General features: G+C 32.5%; 7 protein-coding genes and 1 pseudogene across 8 annotated transcripts, besides 16 other annotated features; 5 read left to right on the top strand and 3 right to left on the bottom strand.

The window, feature by feature from the left end:
* Positions 1–288: 288 nt before the first annotated feature.
* Positions 289–2,466: a mobile genetic element.
* Positions 2,465–4,381: a mobile genetic element.
* Positions 3,188–3,261: a mobile genetic element.
* Positions 3,592–3,852: a mobile genetic element.
* A 1,052-nt stretch (positions 4,382–5,433) lies between the features above and the next one.
* Positions 5,434–5,487: a mobile genetic element.
* Positions 5,434–5,487: a terminal%2Cinverted (terminal inverted repeat of MuDR-N2_TV transposon ID:TVAGG3_0108110).
* A 42-nt stretch (positions 5,488–5,529) lies between these two features.
* Positions 5,530–5,551: a mobile genetic element.
* Positions 5,530–5,551: a terminal%2Cinverted (terminal inverted repeat of Kolobok-1_TV transposon ID:TVAGG3_0013400).
* Positions 5,552–7,020: 1,469 nt separating this feature from the next.
* Positions 7,021–7,050: a terminal%2Cinverted (terminal inverted repeat of MuDR-3_TvMULE3 transposon ID:TVAGG3_0108090).
* Positions 7,021–7,938: a mobile genetic element.
* Positions 7,909–7,938: a terminal%2Cinverted (terminal inverted repeat of MuDR-3_TvMULE3 transposon ID:TVAGG3_0108090).
* Positions 7,939–9,051: a mobile genetic element.
* A 364-nt stretch (positions 9,052–9,415) lies between these two features.
* Positions 9,416–9,437: a mobile genetic element.
* Positions 9,416–9,437: a terminal%2Cinverted (terminal inverted repeat of Kolobok-1_TV transposon ID:TVAGG3_0013400).
* A 481-nt stretch (positions 9,438–9,918) lies between these two features.
* Positions 9,919–10,188: a terminal%2Cinverted (terminal inverted repeat of Maverick-1C transposon ID:TVAGG3_0107900).
* Positions 9,919–21,224: part of a mobile genetic element that runs on past the window's edge.
* Positions 10,189–10,716, bottom strand: TVAGG3_0108060 (protein of unknown function, DUF4107 family; the record flags this gene model as incomplete). The annotated part of the gene is made up of 1 exon (XM_001294140.1): positions 10,189–10,716. The coding sequence occupies one exon, from the start codon at positions 10,714–10,716 to the stop codon at positions 10,189–10,191; it is 528 nt and encodes a 175-aa protein (XP_001294141.1).
* Positions 11,425–11,796, bottom strand: TVAGG3_0108050 (uncharacterized protein; the record flags this gene model as incomplete). The annotated part of the gene is made up of 1 exon (XM_051223035.1): positions 11,425–11,796. A coding segment is annotated over one exon (372 nt), but the record flags the coding sequence as incomplete, so codon positions are not given.
* Positions 13,935–14,282, bottom strand: TVAGG3_0108040 (uncharacterized protein; the record flags this gene model as incomplete). Its single annotated transcript, XM_051223034.1, has 1 exon — positions 13,935–14,282. One exon carries the CDS (start codon positions 14,280–14,282, stop codon positions 13,935–13,937), a length of 348 nt encoding a protein of 115 aa, XP_051108020.1.
* Positions 16,136–17,689, top strand: TVAGG3_0108030 (keratin-associated protein family; the record flags this gene model as incomplete). Its single annotated transcript, XM_051223033.1, has 1 exon — positions 16,136–17,689. One exon carries the CDS (start codon positions 16,136–16,138, stop codon positions 17,687–17,689), a length of 1,554 nt encoding a protein of 517 aa, XP_051108019.1.
* TVAGG3_0108020 (integrase core domain containing protein family) lies at positions 17,730–18,454 on the top strand (the record flags this gene model as incomplete). Its single annotated transcript, XM_051223032.1, has 1 exon — positions 17,730–18,454. A coding segment is annotated over one exon (725 nt), but the record flags the coding sequence as incomplete, so codon positions are not given.
* On the top strand, positions 18,455–18,815 carry TVAGG3_0108010 (annotated as a pseudogene). The gene has a single exon. A coding segment is annotated over exon 1 (361 nt).
* On the top strand, positions 19,072–19,734 carry TVAGG3_0108000 (uncharacterized protein; the record flags this gene model as incomplete). Its single annotated transcript, XM_051223031.1, has 1 exon — positions 19,072–19,734. One exon carries the CDS (start codon positions 19,072–19,074, stop codon positions 19,732–19,734), a length of 663 nt encoding a protein of 220 aa, XP_051108017.1.
* Positions 20,172–20,920, top strand: TVAGG3_0107990 (organellar and viral DNA polymerase type B; the record flags this gene model as incomplete). Its single annotated transcript, XM_051223030.1, has 1 exon — positions 20,172–20,920. A coding segment is annotated over one exon (749 nt), but the record flags the coding sequence as incomplete, so codon positions are not given.

Here is a 21,224-nt window from a genome sequence, read left to right as displayed (position 1 = left end):
AGAATGGGAAAATACTCATACACATCAAATCATATAATTTCAACTCTCTTAAAATTTCACTATTATAGCTTATACACATATGAATCTATTTAAACTCATATAGCAAATGATCACAATGTGAATAAGAACATGAAATTACTATTTTTGAGTGAGAATAAGTTATGCATCAGAGATAAAATTTGAGATATACATAATTTACTTATATCACACAAATATGCCATACTAGTTCTATTAAATTCCACTGTGTTTACATGAGTGAAACTAATATTGACTACGATCGTCGAAATCGGGTCGTTATCGATTTTGTAATTTAATCGTTATCGTCTTTTTCTAAACGTGCATTTTCTTCATATTGGGATAATGAACATAACTTGTTCTGAGCTTCCAATGCACAAATCGTTTTTATTCTAAATGGATTCATTCCTACAAGTTTGGCAGAAATCAGTGAATATCATCATATATCGAATTCTTCAATTTGGCAATTTATTTAAAATCGTTCTCAAGAATTCTTATCTTCATCTAGTCAAATAAAACGGAAATGCGAAAACAAACTTTTATTCGATATTACAAAAAAAAATTATATTGATCACTAAGATTTAAATACGCATAGTTTAAGTATATGCGGTATCATTATGTGCATATTCTGATATATATACTTGAATGATATCACAAAAATAACAGAAATACAAATCTTGAATTAAATTATATCATAGAATACAATTTTAATAAACGAAAAATCAAACCCTCTCGCAATACAGCCATTTTTAAGAGTAGTTCTTTCAAGATCTTCGAAGATTTGGAAGATCTTGGAAGAACTGCCCTCTAAATGGCTGTAGCTTCGGTATTGTTACTATCAAGTAGAAAGTTACTGTAATTACTGCCATTTTAAGAGTAGTTCTTTCAAGATCTTCTAAATCTTCGAAGATCTTGAAAGAACTGCTCTCTAAATGGCAGTAGTTTCGATGTTAACATGATAATATGAGTGAAATTTTCTTATTTGAAGTCGGTTAAAGAGCAGTTCTTTCAAGTTCCTTCAAATCAGGAAGGGTCTTGACAGAACTGTCCTCTTATTGATTGGAATACTGGTATTTTACGTTGGTAAATGCTTGATTTGAATTGGGGGCTGAGTGTTGGAGAAAAAAACATTAAAAAAATAAAAAGTGCCAAAATAAAAGAATTCAATCTACATATATATAGTATTTCTATGTCTGTCCAAACTTTTAAAAAAGCTTACCACGTGGAAGGAAGAGACCAAAAAAATCGTGCCTCGGCGGCTTCGCCGCCTCGGCACTAAAAACAGCATATCATATTTAATATGTCCTTTTTTTCTCTTTTCCTCTTTCTCTCTCCTTCTTTTCTTTCTTCTCTTTTTCCTTCTTTTCTTCTCACTTTCTTTTTGGAGCTGCTTTACTTTGAAATCTCTCATCAATTGATGAGAGAACTCAGAGTAAAGTAGCTCCAATGTATATATGTGTATTGATTCGGTTTGGTTAGCTGGACTGTCTGTGAGTAGTTCGATTGGAACTGCCTCATTCTGAGATCTCTCATCAATAGATGAGAGAAATAAGAGTAAGGCAGTTCCATTGTATATAATCGTATTGATTTGGTTGCTTTAAGTTGGAGTGTTTGTGCGTAGTTCGGTTAGAACTGCTTTGCTCTGAGAACTCTCATCACTCGATGAGAGTTCTCAGAGCAAAGCAGCTCCAATGTGTAAATTTGTATTAGTTCGGGTGAAAGAAGTTGTAGTGCTGGTGCGTAGTTTGACTATCAAGAAGCTCGCGATTCAAAACTCATCAAATGAAAAGTTTATAGTGGGCTTCTTGATAATATGTTAAAGGTGATGTTCTTGTTCGAGTTGTAACAAGAAGGAATACATGAGTACGTAAGCTCGGCATTCGCCGAGCGAATTAAAGATAACGGACGAATTTAATTTATTTTATTTCAAAATTTAAAATTTTAATATTTAATTATATAAATTAAAATAAACATTTTTACAAATTTTTATAAAAAAATATGTGACATATCGTTTTACCACAATTCAAAATAATTAATGTTGATAAATGTATTTAATGTGTAATATTAAACATATTTTGCGCGAGAAGTGAGTTGTGGTAACTTTCGTGGATATCCATCGTTCATTTTATGGTAAAAAATCTCAATTTGTGGGAAAAGTTCTCAATTTTGTGGTAATTTTTATGTACCACAACTCAATTTGTGGTCACTTCATCTTACCACGTGGTAAGTTTTTATAAAACTCTTTATTTACCATTGATTTCTGATTTAATATCAATATCTTGAATAATCAAGCATATCTATCGCTTTAAATTTTATTCTCTAATTCCAAAAAAAATTCAAAAATCAAAAAATGAAAAAAATATTTAGAATTTTTTCCGTCAAAAATAAAAAATGTTCCCACTGAGTGGTTTCCATGGAAAATTACCACTGGGTCCCACAGGGATTGGCCTATGGCAGTCCCAACGGGAACCGCGGTAATTTACCGAGGTTTCCGCACACCGGTTCCTTTTTTTAGGAATTTTTTAGATTAAAAAATATGCTTTGTAAATCATTTTTTGTAAATCGGCAAAAATTTGGAAATATTCTGACGACAATAAATCTGGGAATAGTATTTTAAATACGAGAACAACCTATTTAAAAGTGTTTCGCTCGATTTTGTATAATTTCAAATTTTCGCATATAGCTTTCCGTGAATTACCGTGATTTTACCGCCACATCAATAGTTTACGACACTTTTTCCGTAAATTGAGTAGTTTACTGCACTTTTTCCGTAAAATTGAGTTACGGGAATCTGTAAGATTACCGTACCTCACTTCTAGTTGAAAATAGCATTAGTATATAATAAATAGATATATTATTCATATTTTTGATTTTGAATTACGGAAAAAGTGAGTTCAGAACTTCCAATTATTATTTGATTAATTATGTTAAAAATACTATAAGGAATTAAAATACATAATGTTGAAATTTGAATTACGGAAAAAGTGAGGGTGAAAGTGAAGTGAAAAAGTAAGATATTTTTGTTGTTGAAATAATCATAGTTGTACAATTTTGAAACTATATGTAAAGCTATAAATTGAATAAATTCAAAAACAAAAATTGTTTATTCTTATTAATAAATTTATATTAATCAATATTTGAACAACCCGTAATTAAAATTGAATTCCTCTTAAAATTTAATCCATACGTTAATTTTTAATTTGCTCGGCGAATGCCGAGCTTCCCTACTTCTCTTGTCATTCCTTCAAAAACTCTAATCTCATTGCACTTACAAACATCATGATTTGATGTATTGTCGAGAAATCTTAGACTTGTTTGTCATTTGATGATAGCATTTGAAAGTCATCTCGAAAATCGATTAACAAGACAATTTCCCAAACATCTACATACAAGTAGATGATGGTAAACCCATTAGAGTTGTTTTGCTATGATTCCTCCAATCTTATGATGAGAAAAATCATATCAAAACAGCTCTAATCGAACATTCTACACAGCATAGCATCCAGCTAGTTCCAAGTAATGCGATTACAACATCAACGGCCAAAGCCTTTCAGAGTCCTTTAATCATTTCTTCTCATCTCAATGTGAAGTGGCCCCAAACGAACTACAAGCTGACGTTACAACGCATTACAACACCGGTTAATACGAGCATATACATTAGAGCTGCTTTGTTATGATCTCCCTCATCAATTGATGAGAGATCTCATTATGAAGCAGCTCCAATCGAACTAAAAACCTACATACAAATGAGTGAAAACAAACTCATTAGAGTTGTGTTGCTTTGATTTCTCTCATCAGAAGATGAGAGATACCAGAACAAAACAACTCTAATCAAACTTTCTACACAACTCAGCACAGTATCAATGCAAAGTAATGCGTCTGTATCGTTAACAAGCAAAGTTGTTTCGGGTCCTTCCATTTTGGAAGAATTCGGAACAACTTTGCGAATTGATAGTGTAAACCCATATACATGAAAGCGTGCATGCATAAAGACAGGTATTGTCAGCAATGACTACCTGCCCATCTATGAGTGATCAGAGAATTACCATCTCAGGCTTTTTGAGAACGTTTCAGTCAGGACCCTCGTATCTTGACTGTGAGAAAGGCATCCTTTATCTGAAATAGATGCTTTTCCAACAATCAAATTCTAAGATCTTCGACGTTGTTGTAAAAAGAGAAGGAGAAGGAAAGAAGAGGAAGGAGAGGAAGAAGGAAAGGAAAAGAAGAAGAAAAAAAAAGAAAAAAAAAGGACATATTAAATATAATGCGCACTTAATAGTGCCGAGGCGGCGGAGCCGCCGAGGCGCGATTTTTTTGACCCTATATTACCGCACGGCAATGTTTTTCTCGATTTTGTACAGCCCTAGATTGGCCTAAGTATTTCTTAATAGAATGTGAAATAAAGTAAAATTAACTATATTCAAAATGGAAAAAAATCCAAAAAAATTTGAAAAAGGAATTTCATGATAAAAAGCATAAATTTTGCATCAGAAAATTAAATTCAGGTATTTTTTTGAAATAGAAAGTGTCCTAAAATCAGTTAAAAATCATTTTTTATTCAAAAGAAACGCTATTTTTAAGGAATTGAAAAGAATTTTATTTAATAATATTTTATTTATAGAATTTGCATATATAATATGCATAGACATATTGAATTGTAAACATGAGAACACTAATTACATTAACTTGTCGTTCAAATTATTGCATCGAGAAAAAAGTGCTATAAATTTACTCAATTAGTTTACAAACGTAAATATTTGGCATAAACTTTACGTTTGTAAACTAATTTGGTAAACTCGTAGTTCAAATTATTGCATCGAGAAAAAGTGCTATAAATTTACTCAATTAGTTTACAAACGTAAATATTTGGCATAAACTTTACGTTTGTAAACTAATTTGGTAAACTCGTAGTTCAAATTATTGCATCGAGAAAAAAAGTGCTATAAATTTACTTAATTAGTTTACAAACGTAAATATTTGGCATAAAATTTACGTTTGTAAACCAATTTGATTAAATTTAGTAAATTTTAGTTCGAATGCAAGTTTTCTCGGTAAATCATTTTTTAGACCTCAAATGAGATGTATGATCATATGAGTCACATATGATTTAATCCGAATATGTGTGAGAATTGAGTTTAAAACGAAGTTTATTTTTGGACTATATTTCGCCATTTTAAAATGTGTAATAATGATATAATTCGCATGAAATTGAAAAATATTGACTGGATGTGTAATGGTTTTATAATTGCAATGTTGATTTGATCTAATTTAAATGAATATATAACGCGATGAAATTTCGAATTGCTCAAATGTCTGTAATTCATATATGGTGCACATATTAATATTACATTTCGTTGATATTTACCACATAAACCTTTAAATATTAAGTCATTTTAAAGTTATATGCGATTTAGTTCCAAAATGCACGTTTAGAAAAAGACGATAACGATTAAATTACAAAATCGATAACGACCCCATAATTCATCAATAAATAAAAATAAAATTATTATTTAAGGGTATAGTCCACTAAAAATTTTTAAGTTTTGACAATGAAAATAAGCTCTGTGACCATGTAAATATATATCTATGCAAAACGAGAGGTTATGCCATAATTTTTTTAGTTATCAAATTTTCCTTTTTTTGAGAGAAGTCTCTCAATAATTTGAGAAGAATCTTTGATATAAAGAGATACACATTTGTAGAACGAAGTAAGTGTTTTCCAAACATTTTATATGTTCATCCTGTATAACAATATAAAGCTGCATAGTGCCATCTTGTGCGTTTGCTATTTTATGCACTTTTCATTGAGATAATCCCTCTTCTCGGGTGATTTTAACAGTCAACTCAATTTTAAAATAAAGATTTCATCAAAATGATTTCGAAATTCGGATATTGATTATATAAATAGCACTGTTAACATATTTTGGATGAGTAAAAAATACCTTGTTTTGTATGCATTTAGTACACCTTTATTTTTGATTAAAACTATAAAATTTTTATTCCTTATATAATAAATAGTATATGTTACATAAACATGAAATTCAATAGCATTCAATTTTGGATTTTTTAGATTTGGTAAATTTTAGAAGAAATAAAATCAGCAATCAAAATAAAGAAACTTTTTTTGTATCTTCTATGATTACCTTTTGGTACTAAATTTTGCATTAATAAGTAAATTATCTGTATTATTCTGTGAGCACAAGCCCTCAGTTATGCTGGTAGTGAATGATGAATCGTCATTTTGCGAAGAGAACGCGATTATTAAGGTAATTTTGAGAATTGTCTTGAATTATTTAAAATTAAAGTTAATTGAATAGGTAGGATAACTAGCCTTTGCTAAATTTGTATAATATGACCTTATTCTAGTTGGATCTGAGAATATTTTGCTGAAATAATAAATTATATCGCCGATTTATGAAAATTTCTCTGATGGGACCGACTCGCTGAAACGTATTAGTGTTAATGGTAACTTGTCTGAATTTTCAAATTTTTTTCGAAATCCAAAAAATCACAAACAAAAGCATCAAAATTAGATTTGCATTTAAGGTTTTCATTTTTTTTTGGAAAATAAAAATATTTTTTCCCCAATAAAGTTTATTTTTACTTTTGAGAGGAATAGAAACGTTATTTTGGAATTTTGAAACGACAGAAATGTTCCATTTTTTCAAATTTTTGATTGAACCGTTATCCATTGAAAAACCTCGATTTTAAAATGTTATTCCAAAATATTCATCTAATGATATAGTATATATTTATTAATTATTACTTTTTATTCAATTTTCACTTTTGGCGGGATTTCATTTTTTTGTTGTTGTATGGGCCATATTGTTCACCAAAAACGGAAAACAAAGGCAATGCATAACATTTTACTCCACGAACGTCGTCGACTCTCAGCGCGACAGATGCTTGGTGCTTGCATAATGACCGGAATGCCATATACAAAAGGTGCTCGCTTTCTTTCTCTTTGTGGAACTAAGCCCCCTGTGAAGAGTGGTGTCATGAGACGAGTAGGGGTAATTTTAGCTAAAAGTGACACGCCTGTAAAAGTGACACATCCGTGAAGGGTGTGATTACCGATCGGTAATTTCGACAGTTTAGAATTTAAAATTTTTTATGGAACTGTTGCGAGTTTCATAAAGAATTTAAGGAATATAAGCAAAGATTTGAATCAAAATCTTAGACCTAAGCCGCTCGATTCGCTCGCGGCTTCCGCGAATTACAGATCAGCAAAGATTTGAATCAAAATCTTCGAACTAAGCCGATCGCTTCGCTCGCGGCTTTCTTTATTATTTTAAATTTGCATATTTCCATCAAAAGTTCATAAGGTAAAAAATTTCGTTTATTTTTACTAAGAAAAAAGGTTTTTGATAATAAATTTATTTTATTTCGAAAAAGTAGCAATAATCGTAAAAGGGTATTGATAGGCTTGCTAAAGTAACTAATTTTAGCTGTCAAATACTTTTGTATTTTGAAGTAAATTAGTATAAATTTGTTTTTACTTTTATTTCGAAAAAGTAGCAATAATCGTAAAAGGGTATTGATAGGCTTGCTAAAGTAACTAATTTTAGCTGTCAAATACTTTTGTATTTTGAAGTAAATTAGTATAAATTTGTTTTTACTTTTATTTCGAAAAAGTAGCAATAATCGTAAAAGGGTATTGATAGGCTTGCTAAAGTAACTAATTTTAGCTGTCAAATACTTTTGTATTTTGAAGTAAATTAGTATAAATTTGATATTATTTTAACTCCCTTTGAAAACCTCAATTTTCCATACAGAGGGAACGGGAATAGCATCCAATATTCCCTGAGAATGGTTGCGCATTCTCAGTTCCCTCTATATTTCGAACGAAGCTCTCATCGGTTTTTTTTTAATACTAAACGTTTTTTTTTCACCTGTCACTTTTAGCTAAAATTTGGGTTTGCCGTCATGAGACAACAGAGATTTTGTGACGATAAGATTAAAAGACTTAAAAGTATTTCCCTAATGCTGTCGAGAAAGTCCTTCAGTGGTTACTTATCCATTGATGCAAGATGGACGCACAGGCGAAACTCGCCAAGTTGTACAGTAACTGCGCTCGATGCTGTCACAAAAAGAGTTCTTGCATGCGTGAACATCAACCATATTGGTGGAAACAGACAGCATGCTCAGTATTCCGGAGCTTCCAACAATATGGAAAGTGCTGGAACTCGAATCATCTTGAAGCAATTAAAGAAATACAATATCTTGAAAGATGTTAAAGAGATTATTAAAGACCGAGATAACAAAAGTGTCTCTGTCTTTAAAGAATTTGGCGTCTCTCATCTTGAAAGATTCGATCCAGGTCATGTATCAAAAAATATCTCAAAAGATTTTACAAAGTTCTCAGCTTCTCATAAGACAGTTGAAGTTTTCAACGACAAGACTCAGAAGATTGAAAAAATAGAGAGACCTTTCTGGGGTCTGAATGCAAGCCTAAGTATGTGGCTTTGGTCATGTTTTGCCGAAGAAAATATTGACAAACGTACGAAAATGTGGGAGAATTGTGTCTACCATTACGTAGGCAATCATTCTTTTTGCGAACCGCACAATTACAAATGCTTTGAATGGCAAAAAGGTGTCAATTCGATCCAACTTCAATTCATGCTCTATGACTGGGTTCACAAATGGACACCCATAGTTTCCAAAGTTTCTTCCATTGGATCTACCTGCATGAATGAAGCGTTTAACTCCAAAATTGCATGCTATTTGGACAAATCAAGAGCCTGGAAGAACATTAACATTAGAGTTAACGTTGCAATCTTAGAATGGAATGATCCAGAGCATTTTCTCGGAGATATACAAAAAGCATTACATCTTCCCCCACTTTCAGAAGATTGTGTCAAATCATTTGAAGAGAATTGTTACTCCAAAATGATATTGAAACAAAAAACTGTTACAAAAGGTTCTAAAAAACAGAACAAATACAAAAAATCCATTCAGAGTGTACCAGGAGGAGATTATCAAGTTTTCAAGTCTGAATGGGAATCAGAAGACGAAGACATTGATGACTTTGATTAACGAAAATTACATTTTATTTATTGTTTTTGTTTTTAATTAAATTATTATTATGCTCATTTTCTTATTTTGATTTTTTCTCATTATGATATAAATAATTTATTAATGCATTTATCCAATAATTATGCTATGATATTTTTATGCCTTATTTCATTTCTCTTATATTTGATAACCTGGTAAAATATAGTTCAGACTATAATCATTTCAGATTATTGATATATTTATATAGGTTAGAATAAAATTAGTTTCATTTTCTACTTTTATTTTGAATTAATAATTTATAATATCAAATATTATGGCGTAACCTCTCCTTTAAAATATAGATATATATAGGCCTATAGAGTTTATTGGCACTCTCAAAACTCTAGAATTTTGAGTTTACTATACCCTTAACTCTTCCAAAAGATTTAAGTTTTGAGTAGCTGTTTTCTATTGATGGTTGAGTGAAATTTATGTAATGACGTAGATCTACGATAGTTAGTAAACATATCATGGGTACGGAGGCACTGCGTTCCACCTTACCCATGATATGTGAATTTGACACTTTACAAAACCGTTAACGTATATTTTACAACACAAACGACAACACTAACTTAACCTTAAATATTTACAAAGCCGCCAACCACTTCACTTCACTAACGAACTCAATAATGTAAAAATAAACGTTCTCACTATCGTTCTCACTATCGTTCTCACTAACGACTTCACTAATGTTCTCATAAATTTTCCTCAATATCTTCATCATCAGTGTTAACCCTATTGTAGTCATACTTGAAGCCATAAACTTTCTCTAACTTCTTAACGTACAATTTACATAACTTACCTTCGTCATCGTATGGTTTAATGATATAACTATTTCTATCTTTATACACAGTCAATGAAAAGTCAACTGGTCTCGGATGTATTTGAAAGAACATGTTATGCTCAGGAAGGAAGAATAAATGTTTAAATGTATGTTTGTTATACTGTGGAATTCGAATGAGTTGCTTTTGTTCTGTCATTTACATCCAAATAAAAATTGTCAGTAAAAATAAACTTAAAAATTAATGATATCACCACCCTCACATGTATGAAAACATAGCACAAAAATAAATTTAGGTGAAGTGGTGAGATCTAACCTCTTTTTTCACCATGTTGAATTCATTGCTTTATAACTCTCTTCCTTGGTTTCTTTTTAGTTGCTTTCTTCACGTCTGTCTCCAACTTGACTGTCTTTCTTCTTCGTCCGTAATGATACCAGTTACTTCCACCAGTCAATGGGTCAAATGGTCTTTCGTAAGGGTTTCCATACATTCCATAGGGACCATACGGAAGAACTACTGGTGGAGAAGAAACATTTTCTTTAGTTCCATCGAATCTATTTAAATGCATTGTTTCACCTTTCATCTGGTCATTAAAGTCTTTTGCGTGTTTTGCAAACTCATCGTCCTTTCCTAAAGCATTTTCTGACTCAGTCGCAACCAAATTGGATGCTTTATTTATGAGCCCTATTTTATTTAATCTTAACTTCTTTGCAACCCAGCCTCCAATCTTTCCTTTATTTGCATCTAATGTCTTTGAAACCCTTCCTCCACTCATTTTATTTACTGCGTCATAAGCTCCAAGTGCTTTTGCTCCAAATGCTAATGCTTTTGTTCCCATTGCGCCTAAAGCTGCCCAAGCTACCATTTACACCATATTAAAATCATCTCTCTTCAATATTATCTCATAAAAGTTCTCGTTACTGGAGAAAGTCAATCAACATAAACGTTCTCATTCATAAACTTCTTTCTTATATCATCTATACGCTTCAAAATGTCTGAACAATTGCTAACATCTTCTACAACAGTTATTTCATCATGAATGACCTTCAAGAACAAGCTCATTTAATATGCAATTAAAATCATTTCAATAATGAGTCCATCCTTTCCATCTTTAGGTAGCACAACATCTTTCATTGAAGAAGGTTCGACAAGTCTTATGTTAAACTTACTGACAAAGTTTGTTATACTATAATGCTTCGGTGGCGAATACATATAGTTTGAAAGACATAATATAGATTCTTCAGCAAATTCACTTATACTGGATTTTATAACAATGTTCTCACGAGACCAAATGCCACCAATTGACAATCTTGTAAGCAATCCTGCTGAACCTTCAACTGTAAACGTCGATGGTAACATTCCACGAAGGTCATCTATTGACATCGTTGAGTCACTGTATTTAAATATTTTCTTAAAGCAATCGTCATTATCTAACCATGCAATAGCTTTGAAATTTTCATTCGAATATACATCTGCTTCATTAAATGTAAAACCTGACTTCTTTGCAGAGACGACTTTAAAATCTATTGAGTTTGTTTCAAATTATATATGCTATGGTAACTTCTGAAGGTAATGGATGTCCTTCCGCAGTCAGTTGTTCTCTCACTACCGTTTGAAGCTTTGTATTAAAAACTTTCATGTCATCTCCTGTATCTAAGTTCACATACACAGCAACAGGAAAACTATCTTGCTTCTTTGTTTCATCATTATATCTCAAAACATTAAAGTTCTTCAATAATATTGTTCTTCCTGCTGGAATACTTCTAACTTGTCTGATTTCAATAGCTTTCTCACCTCCTACATACTCTACCCAGTGTCTTGGATATTCATAAGTATACTGACTTTCTTGAATTTTGGTTGGTTTCATCATAACATGTTCATAGTATATCTTTATACTCTTGTCAGTTAGACTCGGTGCTATGTTCTGAATATTTCTGACTTGCATTTTTAATGGAGATAAAATGAAGCATTTAATACATGACGTAGATGAAGACATGAATGAAACTACAGACAAACTTAACTCTTCTCTTATTCTTCCTTTCAGCAAAGATTATGAGTTCTGTTCAAATGGTGTTTATTTCTATTGTGGAAAGATGGGTTCAGGTAAGACATTTAACCTCATTCGTCATATTCTTATAACAGAACGTTTAGGAAATGACTCTTACTATGACCAAATCATTATATCAGCAACTTCAGACTCTATGGATTCAACAGCGAAAACATTTATGTCAAAAGTTCAAGCCTCTGTCGTTAAAGTTCCAGATAGTGAGCTCATTGAATTTCTTCAACGTTACATTCGACGTAAGAGGAAATATTATGCCATCGTAGAGTTCATACAGTCAGGAATGCAAAAGACTTCAGAAGAGATGGAAAGAATTATTGACAAACATCACTTACGTCAGTACTCAGGAGTTTACGATATGAAACGACTTACAAACTACATTCTGTCAAAACTTTCAAAATACCCCTTCAAAAAGTATCCATCAAACACTTTATTAGTTTGTGACGACTTCGCTGGAAAAGGTTTAGTGTCAAAGCCTGACTCACCATTAGCTAACATCATAACTAAAGTCAGACATTACCATTTAACTGTAGCAATACTTATGCAAACATGGAGGTTTTTAGCTTTAAACATAAAACGTCTCATAACTGACTTCATTATCTTTCAAGGTTTCTCACGCTATGATATTGAACTCATTTGGAAACAGTCAGGTATAACATTACCTTTTGAAGAAATTTGGGAAGCATATAAGTCTCTCATCTCTCCTCGTTCATACCTTGAGATTCATATCATGACTAATACCATTAAAGTCAAAAATATTCCATGGAAACGACCAACATTGTTTTAAAGTTTAACCTTCAATTGACTGATGGTAAACAAATTCCATGCATCTCTGTCGCCATTTCTGTTAATATTTTTGCTGTCATTCATATCATCCACTTCCCCATCCGTTAGCTTTTGAGGATATGCGTTAGAATAGCTGTTCTTAAATGAAGGCTTTTCACCTTTGAGAGCATAAACTCTATAACTTTCTGCATACTTTATGTTTGAACCTCCTGAGCCAGCATTGACATAAATTTTTATAGGCTTCCACCCTTTGTTCATGTTCCTGCTTCTTCCCTTAACTCTTTTGTTCAGTAATTCTACATCTTTATACGCAGCACCTGTCTCAGTGAATTCAACAATATTTTCATTCGTTAGCTTTACATTCAAACCCTTGTCGAGTATATTGTTCATTTCATACATATAAAAGGTTTTTATTCTATATGAAATGAGAAGCAAATCCATCTTAGCTGGTGCCGTTAATGTTCCAATTGAACCAACATCAAATGTTGACTCACGAACGACAAACAATATTGTCATAAAGAACTATAGTTCAGAGTGTTTGAAAGAAAAAGAACCAGAGCTGAAATCCGTGAATTTAAACACAGCTTCAAACGCTAACGCTACATCAGATGTTAAGTTAGAGTATCCACCACTGGACCAAATTCTTTCAAGAGAAGCCAACGACAACCCTTACACAAATGTTCAAACAAATCCTTCAGATAACGTAGACCATTACCTTCTTCAGTTATACCAAACAATATTACTCAAAGACGATAAGAAGCTTTTGGTAAATCTTATAAGCAAGAACCAAATAATTCTAACAAAGGAGGACCTTGAAAATGTTATATCACGAATAACAGGGAAACAATGTGTCATTGACTATCTCGACCCTGAAATCGAATGCTGTGGTCAAACGCCAATATTCATGAAAATAGGTAGTATTAGAATAATCGAAACACCAGGAACTACAGGAGTTGAGTTTAAGTATAAATATTCGAATGAATATACAAAACTTTCAACAGAATATAAGCTTTGTTTGAAATATGTTTTAGTAAATTAAAGCAATTTGTAATATCTATCCAAAACTTCTTCAACAGTATCGAACTCATCTTCATAATGCAAACCTAATCTTATTGACTTGGTGCAGTTTTCACTAACACAATATTTTTCTGTTCTCTTGACTGACATAACTAACTCATTTGTTTCATCAAACAGCAACAACCAAAGTTCATGACCTAAAATATAACATTCATACTTTATATTTTTAGCTCTGAGTTCTCTTGTAAGCCGTTGCATTTAATATTTTCTAAAAAGTCAACTTCAACAGTCATTCGCACTGGTGCCTTCAGTTCTACAGGCTCTCCTTGAAAGTCAACAAGTCTGAATTGCATGTCTTTCAAATTATGAGGACTAATGTGAACCCATTTACCTAAATGAGTTGCTATGACAGGAACGTTTGGAATGAACATTGAATTTACTGCATAACAGAAGGATTTATATTCTACTGAACCTTTACTATTAACTCCTGAAATACCTGTGACATTAGCTATTTTTGACTCAACGTACAAACAATTGCCATAACATACGTATGGAACAGATTTCATCTCAATCGTTTTGTCAACACTTTTCAAAGGAAATGTCATATGGTATGCTCCCAGAAGCAATTGAACTCTATGACTCATTCGTGTTATCTTAAACTCCTTCGCATAACTGAACTTCAAAACTCCTGCAATAAGTTTAACATTCATTAAGTTTTCTTCGTTATCCTTGTTTATTGTAGTATTTATGAGAGCATTTAACACTCCAGCTAATGTTTCCATCTTATATTCTACATTATTGTGAAATCTTATTTCGTGCTTCTTTCCATCTATTTCAATCTCCATGAAATCTGTTTCATCTGTTATAACGAATGAAGCGATAGTATTGAAGTCAACCATTCTGAATGCAAGCGCCGCATTCTGTAGACCTAAGTTTGTTTGTAGCTTTACTGTCCCGTATTCGTTTGGGTCTGTACTTTACAAATAGAACAACATTTTATTCTCATTAAAATATGAGTATAGCTGCATATGCGTATGAAGCTGACAGAGCTAAACGTTTATATTTTGGTCAATACTCTCTCACACTTACTGACAAATATATTGTTATCACTGATGGAAATACTGAGAAATACATAACATGGAAGGACTATGAAAAGTTTGACCCTATTTTAACTCCATGTACTATGCCGTTTATAAAGGACGGTGAAATTATTGAAAAAGATAATACAACCGTATATAGGTCTGTTTATGAAGCATTAGAATATATGTTGAATCATAACCCAAAAAGATTTGACCCAAGCACTACACCATGTGCAATGCCCTTTATTAAGGACGGTGAAATCGTAAGAGTTCCGAATTCAACGGTTTACACAGCTGTTCAAAACAGTTTACAAAACATTTTAGCGAATATCTTTAATTCAGAAACTACAGAAATAAAATTACCGTATATAACAGATGCTAAAGAAATTAAATCAAAAACGACAACATTATTTACGTCACTTAATGATTTAATGACTTATATCATTAATATTCGTGCACCAACTACAGCATTTGATCCAAACTCGACAGTTTGCAGTGTACCTTTCATAAATGACAGTTCATTAATTACTTTAAGGGATTCGACAGTAAATGAATCATTAAAGGCGTCATTAATGAAAATCATTGATTTTAATTCATTCACGAATACATATAATTCATTCATTAATGTTTCATATGCTTCTAAAGAAGGTGAGCCAAAAACTATCGATAAAGCGGTGTATGAAATAAAAGCATCAACGACGAAATTGAATTCGTTAACTTTTGACGGTGATAGTTTCGTTAATGACATAACATCGGGGAAAACAATTTTAACGAAAGAATACTTAAAATCTCATGTTAGTGAGTTCGTTGAAATTGAAAAAGAAGGCGGAATTAAGTTCGATCCACTGAGTTTCATTTTCAACTTAGCGAATGCAGGTATTAATTTCGCTGAATGGACAACAATACAGAGTGAAATAAACACAATATGGACATTTTTGGGGTCAAAAGCTGGAATGGGTGAGCTTGTAAATGCTGCAAGAACATTAGGTGAAACGGGAAATTTTGTAGATGGTTTTAAAAGACTTGTTTCAAATGTTTTAACAAACACAAAGAAATTATTTAGATATACCATACATAACGGCCAGATTTTCGAACAGGTAGCAACAAACCCTCCGGTTATGGCTGCGTTGATGATGGTTAGAGATATAAAACCACGTAACGACGGGAACGAAGAACATGAACAACAGGATACTGGTCGGGTTATTCGAGACATTAAAAATGTGTATCCTGAAGTTATTGATTTATTTAGAGGAGTTAATGATTCAATTTCAAAACATTCTATAACCCTCGATGAAGAGAATAAATTAACAGATTATATATTCGTCATTATTGCAGAATTAATGAAGAGAATAAATGAAAAAGGAATTGGTGATATCATTAATGTCAGCGATGTAATGATGAAAAGAAATTTTGACTCATTATTTACAAAACCGAAAACAGAATATAGTCTTTATGACGTAATTACCGAATTAATGAAAAAGATTAATGATAATAAGAGTTCTGGCGGAAGAGTTGAATTAGAAGTGAATGACGTTAATGAGAAATTAGCCGAAAAAGCAGACAAAAATGAGCTTTTAGCTCTGAGTGATAGAGTCAAGAACCATGTTCATTATATAACTTCAGACGAACAGATTATAACGGATTACCATGGATATTTAACACAGGATGAAAAAGTGAAGACGGAAGATGTTAATGAAAGAAGATATAAATACATTTGTGCTAAAGGTTATGACATAAGCTGTACTGTACAGTATGACACAGGTAAAGCACAAGAAGCATTTGGTTATAACTATGAAATATATGCCTCTAGTTTCTTTGTTAACGGTGTATTAGTTGAACCAAAATTTACTTTGAGAGTTAAGGCAAAAATAACTTTTGAAGATGCTATTAAAAGTAAAGCTGACAAAGATGAACTTGACGCAACGAACAAAGTTTTGAAATCTCATAAACACAATATCTCCGATATAAATGAACTTCAAGCTACATTAAATAGTAAAGCTGACAAGAACCATACACATAAATCCTTCACTACTGTTAGAGCAGACGACATAATATTGAACTATACCCTTGGTTCAAGTGCACCTTTAGAGAATCCAAGTACAAGCGTAAAAGATACACTAAACTCCTTAAATAACAAATGTATGAATATCGAAGGTCATGTCAGAAACTTTGAAACACATGAACTACCAGCAATGTTAGATAAGAAAGCTGACAAAAATCATACACATAAATCCTTCACTACTGTTAGAGCAGACGACATAATATTGAACTATACCCTTGGTTCAAGTGCACCTTTAGAGAATCCGAGTACAAGCGTAAAAGATACTCTTAACAATTTAGATAACAGATGTATGAACATTGAAGGTCATGCCAGAAACTTTGAAGCATATGAACTACCAGCAATGTTAGATAAGAAAGCAGACAAAACAGAGCTTCAAACATTAAAGACTGAAATACTTCAAACATTATATCCTATAGGCTCTATTTATACGTCAATGAACTCAACAAATCCAGAAACAGTTTTAGGTTTTGGTATGTGGAAGCAGATTGTAGATAAATTCTTATACTGTGCTAGATATTCAAAGCAAACAGGAGGTTCGAAGAAAATTAAAGAAGCAAACCTTCCACCGCACACTCATACAGGAACGACAAACACAACAGGTAATCGTACACATTCAATAACAAAAAGAGGTTTTACAAATCTTGCAGCAGGTTCAGATAGACAGGGAATGAATAGATATGATATTTCAAGTGACCCAGTAGATTCAAGCGCAGGTATTTTCTATGGAACCACAGGAAATCATTCACACACTTTCACAACAAATCCAACAGGCTCGGGTGCAGATTATATGCCACCATTTGTGACTATATTCGCATGGTACCGCGTTCAATGAACGCGCTTGAGCCTTGAATAAAATCTTTAATTTTACATAAATGAGCTTGAAAGAAGTATTCGAACAACATCCATGGAGGTCATTTAAGAAGTTCAATGAAGCTGCAAAGAGTTGGGGATTTACTAACAGAGCTGAAGTGAAAAGGTTCTTTGACAAAAATGTTGTACATCAAACAAAAATAAACCCTTACGACTACTTTTTACCAATTTACTCCAACACTCCTGACGCATACCAATTTGACACTCTCATTCAAAGCAGAAAAGGAGGACATAACCCATTCCTCATCTTCATTAATGTTAACACTCGCAAAGCATATGCATATCCAATGAGGAATAAAGGAACTCGTGAAGTGTTAAGAGTTTTACAAAAGTTTGTAGCAGAACATAACCCAAGTACTTTAACATCAGACCAAGACAGTGCATACCTCAGCAATGAAATCACAGATTTTCTCATTAAGCATAACATAACTCACTACACTACTGAAGACCATAACCATAACATACTCGGCATCATAAACCGCTTCATAAGAACGCTCAGAGATTTAAACCAAGAGCGAGACTTTACCGAAGAAACAATGAAACATTTTCTCGAAGTATATAATTCCTCAACACATTCTACAACAGGGCATACACCAAATTCAATGACACAACAACAAGAAGAAAAGTATATACAAAAGAAACGAAGCCAAACACAAAATATCAGAAATTCAACACAATTTACCCTCATTCCTGGTACAAAAGTTCGTGTAGTTCTTGACGACAAACCGTTGACAAAGAAACGTTTAAGGTTAAGTAGAAACTATTATATCGTAGACTCTACGCAAGGTAATGGATATCTTATAAAAGCTGCCGACGACTCCATTGCGTTTTATCCTCGTCATAAATTAGTCGAAAGTAGTAATGGCAAACTTGCTGAAACCATTGACGAAGCAAAGCGAGGAGTGGTTATTGAAATACTTGGCTACAACATAAACGATGACACTTATAAAGTAAGATATGAAGGAGGCGTTGAAGATGTTATACCATCTAAGAACTTGAGAGAGTCAAAGCCAACACATCTGGGACCATTAGAGCGGGAGTACTGGAAAGACAAAAATAAGACAGAAAGAATGAGAAAATTCTTCTAAACTTTTTCATTAGATGTAAATCAGACATGAATGAGAACAGTCATGTATTATTAATGTTTTCATAAATTTACACCAAAAATAATTTTTAGGTGAAGAGGTGAGATCTCACCCGTTTTCTCACCTGTTTTTTCACCCTCGCCGCTTAGCGGCTCAGACCCTTTGGGTCTCGTGAATTTTCATGAATTTCCTTAAGACAGAAAAAATAAAGTTAGTTTTATTTTTATTTATTTTTTTTATTTTGTATGTAAGAACAGAAATGTCAGTCGAAGCAAAAACATTCACTAACAAATATAATGGCGAAACATTCACAAAAGGCACTTATAATGGTATTGAAGTCTTACGTAGAGACAAGGATGGTTACATTAATGCAACAAAAATGTGTCAGCAGTTTAGGAAAGACTTTAGAAAGTTGTTGGAAAATAAGTCCTGGGAAGAGTATTATAAGGCATTTTGTGAAGAATATAGCAACAGTCTGAATTCCGGCGGTTGCTTTTTATACAAAATTCATGCAGGAATTCCTGATGAAATCAAACAGGTTAGAGGAACGTATGTAGACCCAAGACTTATAAACTATATAGCAATGTGGGCTTCTCCAAAATATTGCATAGCAGTTGGAAAAATTATGGACTCCAAAGACAAGAAAGTTCATGAGAAGTTAGATGAAGAAGAACTCGAAGATACAGTAGAGAATGCTAAACATTTGTTTGAAGAAGAAGTTAGAAAAATGCATGAAAAACAATTAGAACATGAACGTGAGATATGTTATGGTTATAGAGATTCTCCATACGAACTAGACCAATGGGAACAAGAAGATTTAAAGAGAGAATTTAGAGAATATGAACTCGCTAAGATAGCATTAGAAGCTGCAGAAAAGAAGTTAAAAGTTTGGGGTCGTTTTGTACAAAAATATTGTGAGTAAATGAACCATTTATTTTTGTCATAAATGTTTTCAGTGTCACCACGTCACCATGTCACCAGGTTAATTAACTTCTTTTAAAAATGATGACAACATGACATTTTGACAACAGGTACGAAAACATTAATAATATAAAAATGAAAATTCATGCAGGAAATTCTTGAGTTTTGGATGAAAGAATACGGTCGAGCCAAAAGTGGCTCAACCTCAAAACAAGCATTTTATGAGCTTACTCAGGGCGTTATAAATGAATTCAAAGGTATTTACATACATGCTGACCTCGTTCATTTTGTTGCTGAATTCACCAAAAATAATGTTTAGGTGAAGAGGTGAGATCTCACCTGTTTTTTCACCCCCGTGAATTTTCATGAATTTCCTTAAGATAGAAAAAATAAAGTTAGTTTTATTTTTATTTATTTTTTTTATTTTGTATAAAAGATATGATTTCAACAATCGGCACAACAACAATTCAAGCCACGAACGGCGGGACTCTGTCCACAACTACAGCACCAAACTCGTTAGTCATGAATCCTACGTCAATGTTGGTAGAGATGAAAAGCTTCATTCCTTCTTCATATACTTTTGAAACAGAAATCCAGAAGATAAAGCAAGAACTTTTAACAAGTAATTTAGACTGTAGTGCGAAAGATGAAACAAATGAACAGTATCTTTATGAAATGGAGGACCTCATCGACCATTTGCCTAAACTACCTGAAATTCAGCAGCAAAAACTAACTATTCCTGAATTCGACGAAATTGAAGTCAAAGCAACTGACTCAGTAGAAATAAAGAAGTTCATACGAAAGGTAAACTATGAGTTTCTAGGATATCATTGCAACCATAAAGTTATGGACAAAGATTGCGACATGGTTTATAAAAATATTTCTGACCTTTACAAATCCGAAGAATTTAAGACATACGATAACTTTGTTTCATTAGTTGCAAAATGTGTATGGCAGATAAGAGATAAAGATAGAAGAGGTAAAGTATGGAATGAACAGATAAAACCAGCAGCTTTTGAGTTAAAGAAAACCATTGACGCCTTAGTTGTTCTAGCTGGTTTTATTTCAATGTATAACGCAAAAACGATGCCGCAATGTTCAAAATGTAAAGCAGCAATAAGAAAATATAACTACTCAGTCAAAGAGATAGAACGTATGAGAAACGACTATGCAGACTTAAAGAAAGAAGCAGAAAAGCCAGCAGAAGATAAAATGGATATGTTGACATTTCTTAATAAAAACTATCCAACAGCAGAAGATTTCCTTCTGTCTGACGTCAAGAAGAAATATAAAGAGACTTTCGGCATGATTAAAACATTCGATGTACTAAAAGAAGAAATAGAAGCTACGAAATTGTTTAGGATTTCAAATATACATCGTACAATTCATGTAAAAGGCTTGTGAAAAAAGAGGTGAAAAAACAGGTGAAAAAACAGGTGAGATCTCACCTCTTCACCTCAATTATATTTTTGGTGAATTCAGCACAAAAAT

This window comes from Trichomonas vaginalis, chromosome IV (assembly GCF_026262505.1).
Source record: "Trichomonas vaginalis G3 chromosome IV, whole genome shotgun sequence".
In the NCBI taxonomy this organism is placed as follows: Eukaryota; Parabasalia; order Trichomonadida; family Trichomonadidae; genus Trichomonas; species Trichomonas vaginalis.
Note: the sequence above shows the minus strand (reverse complement) of the source record. Positions and strands in the feature narration are given on the sequence as shown.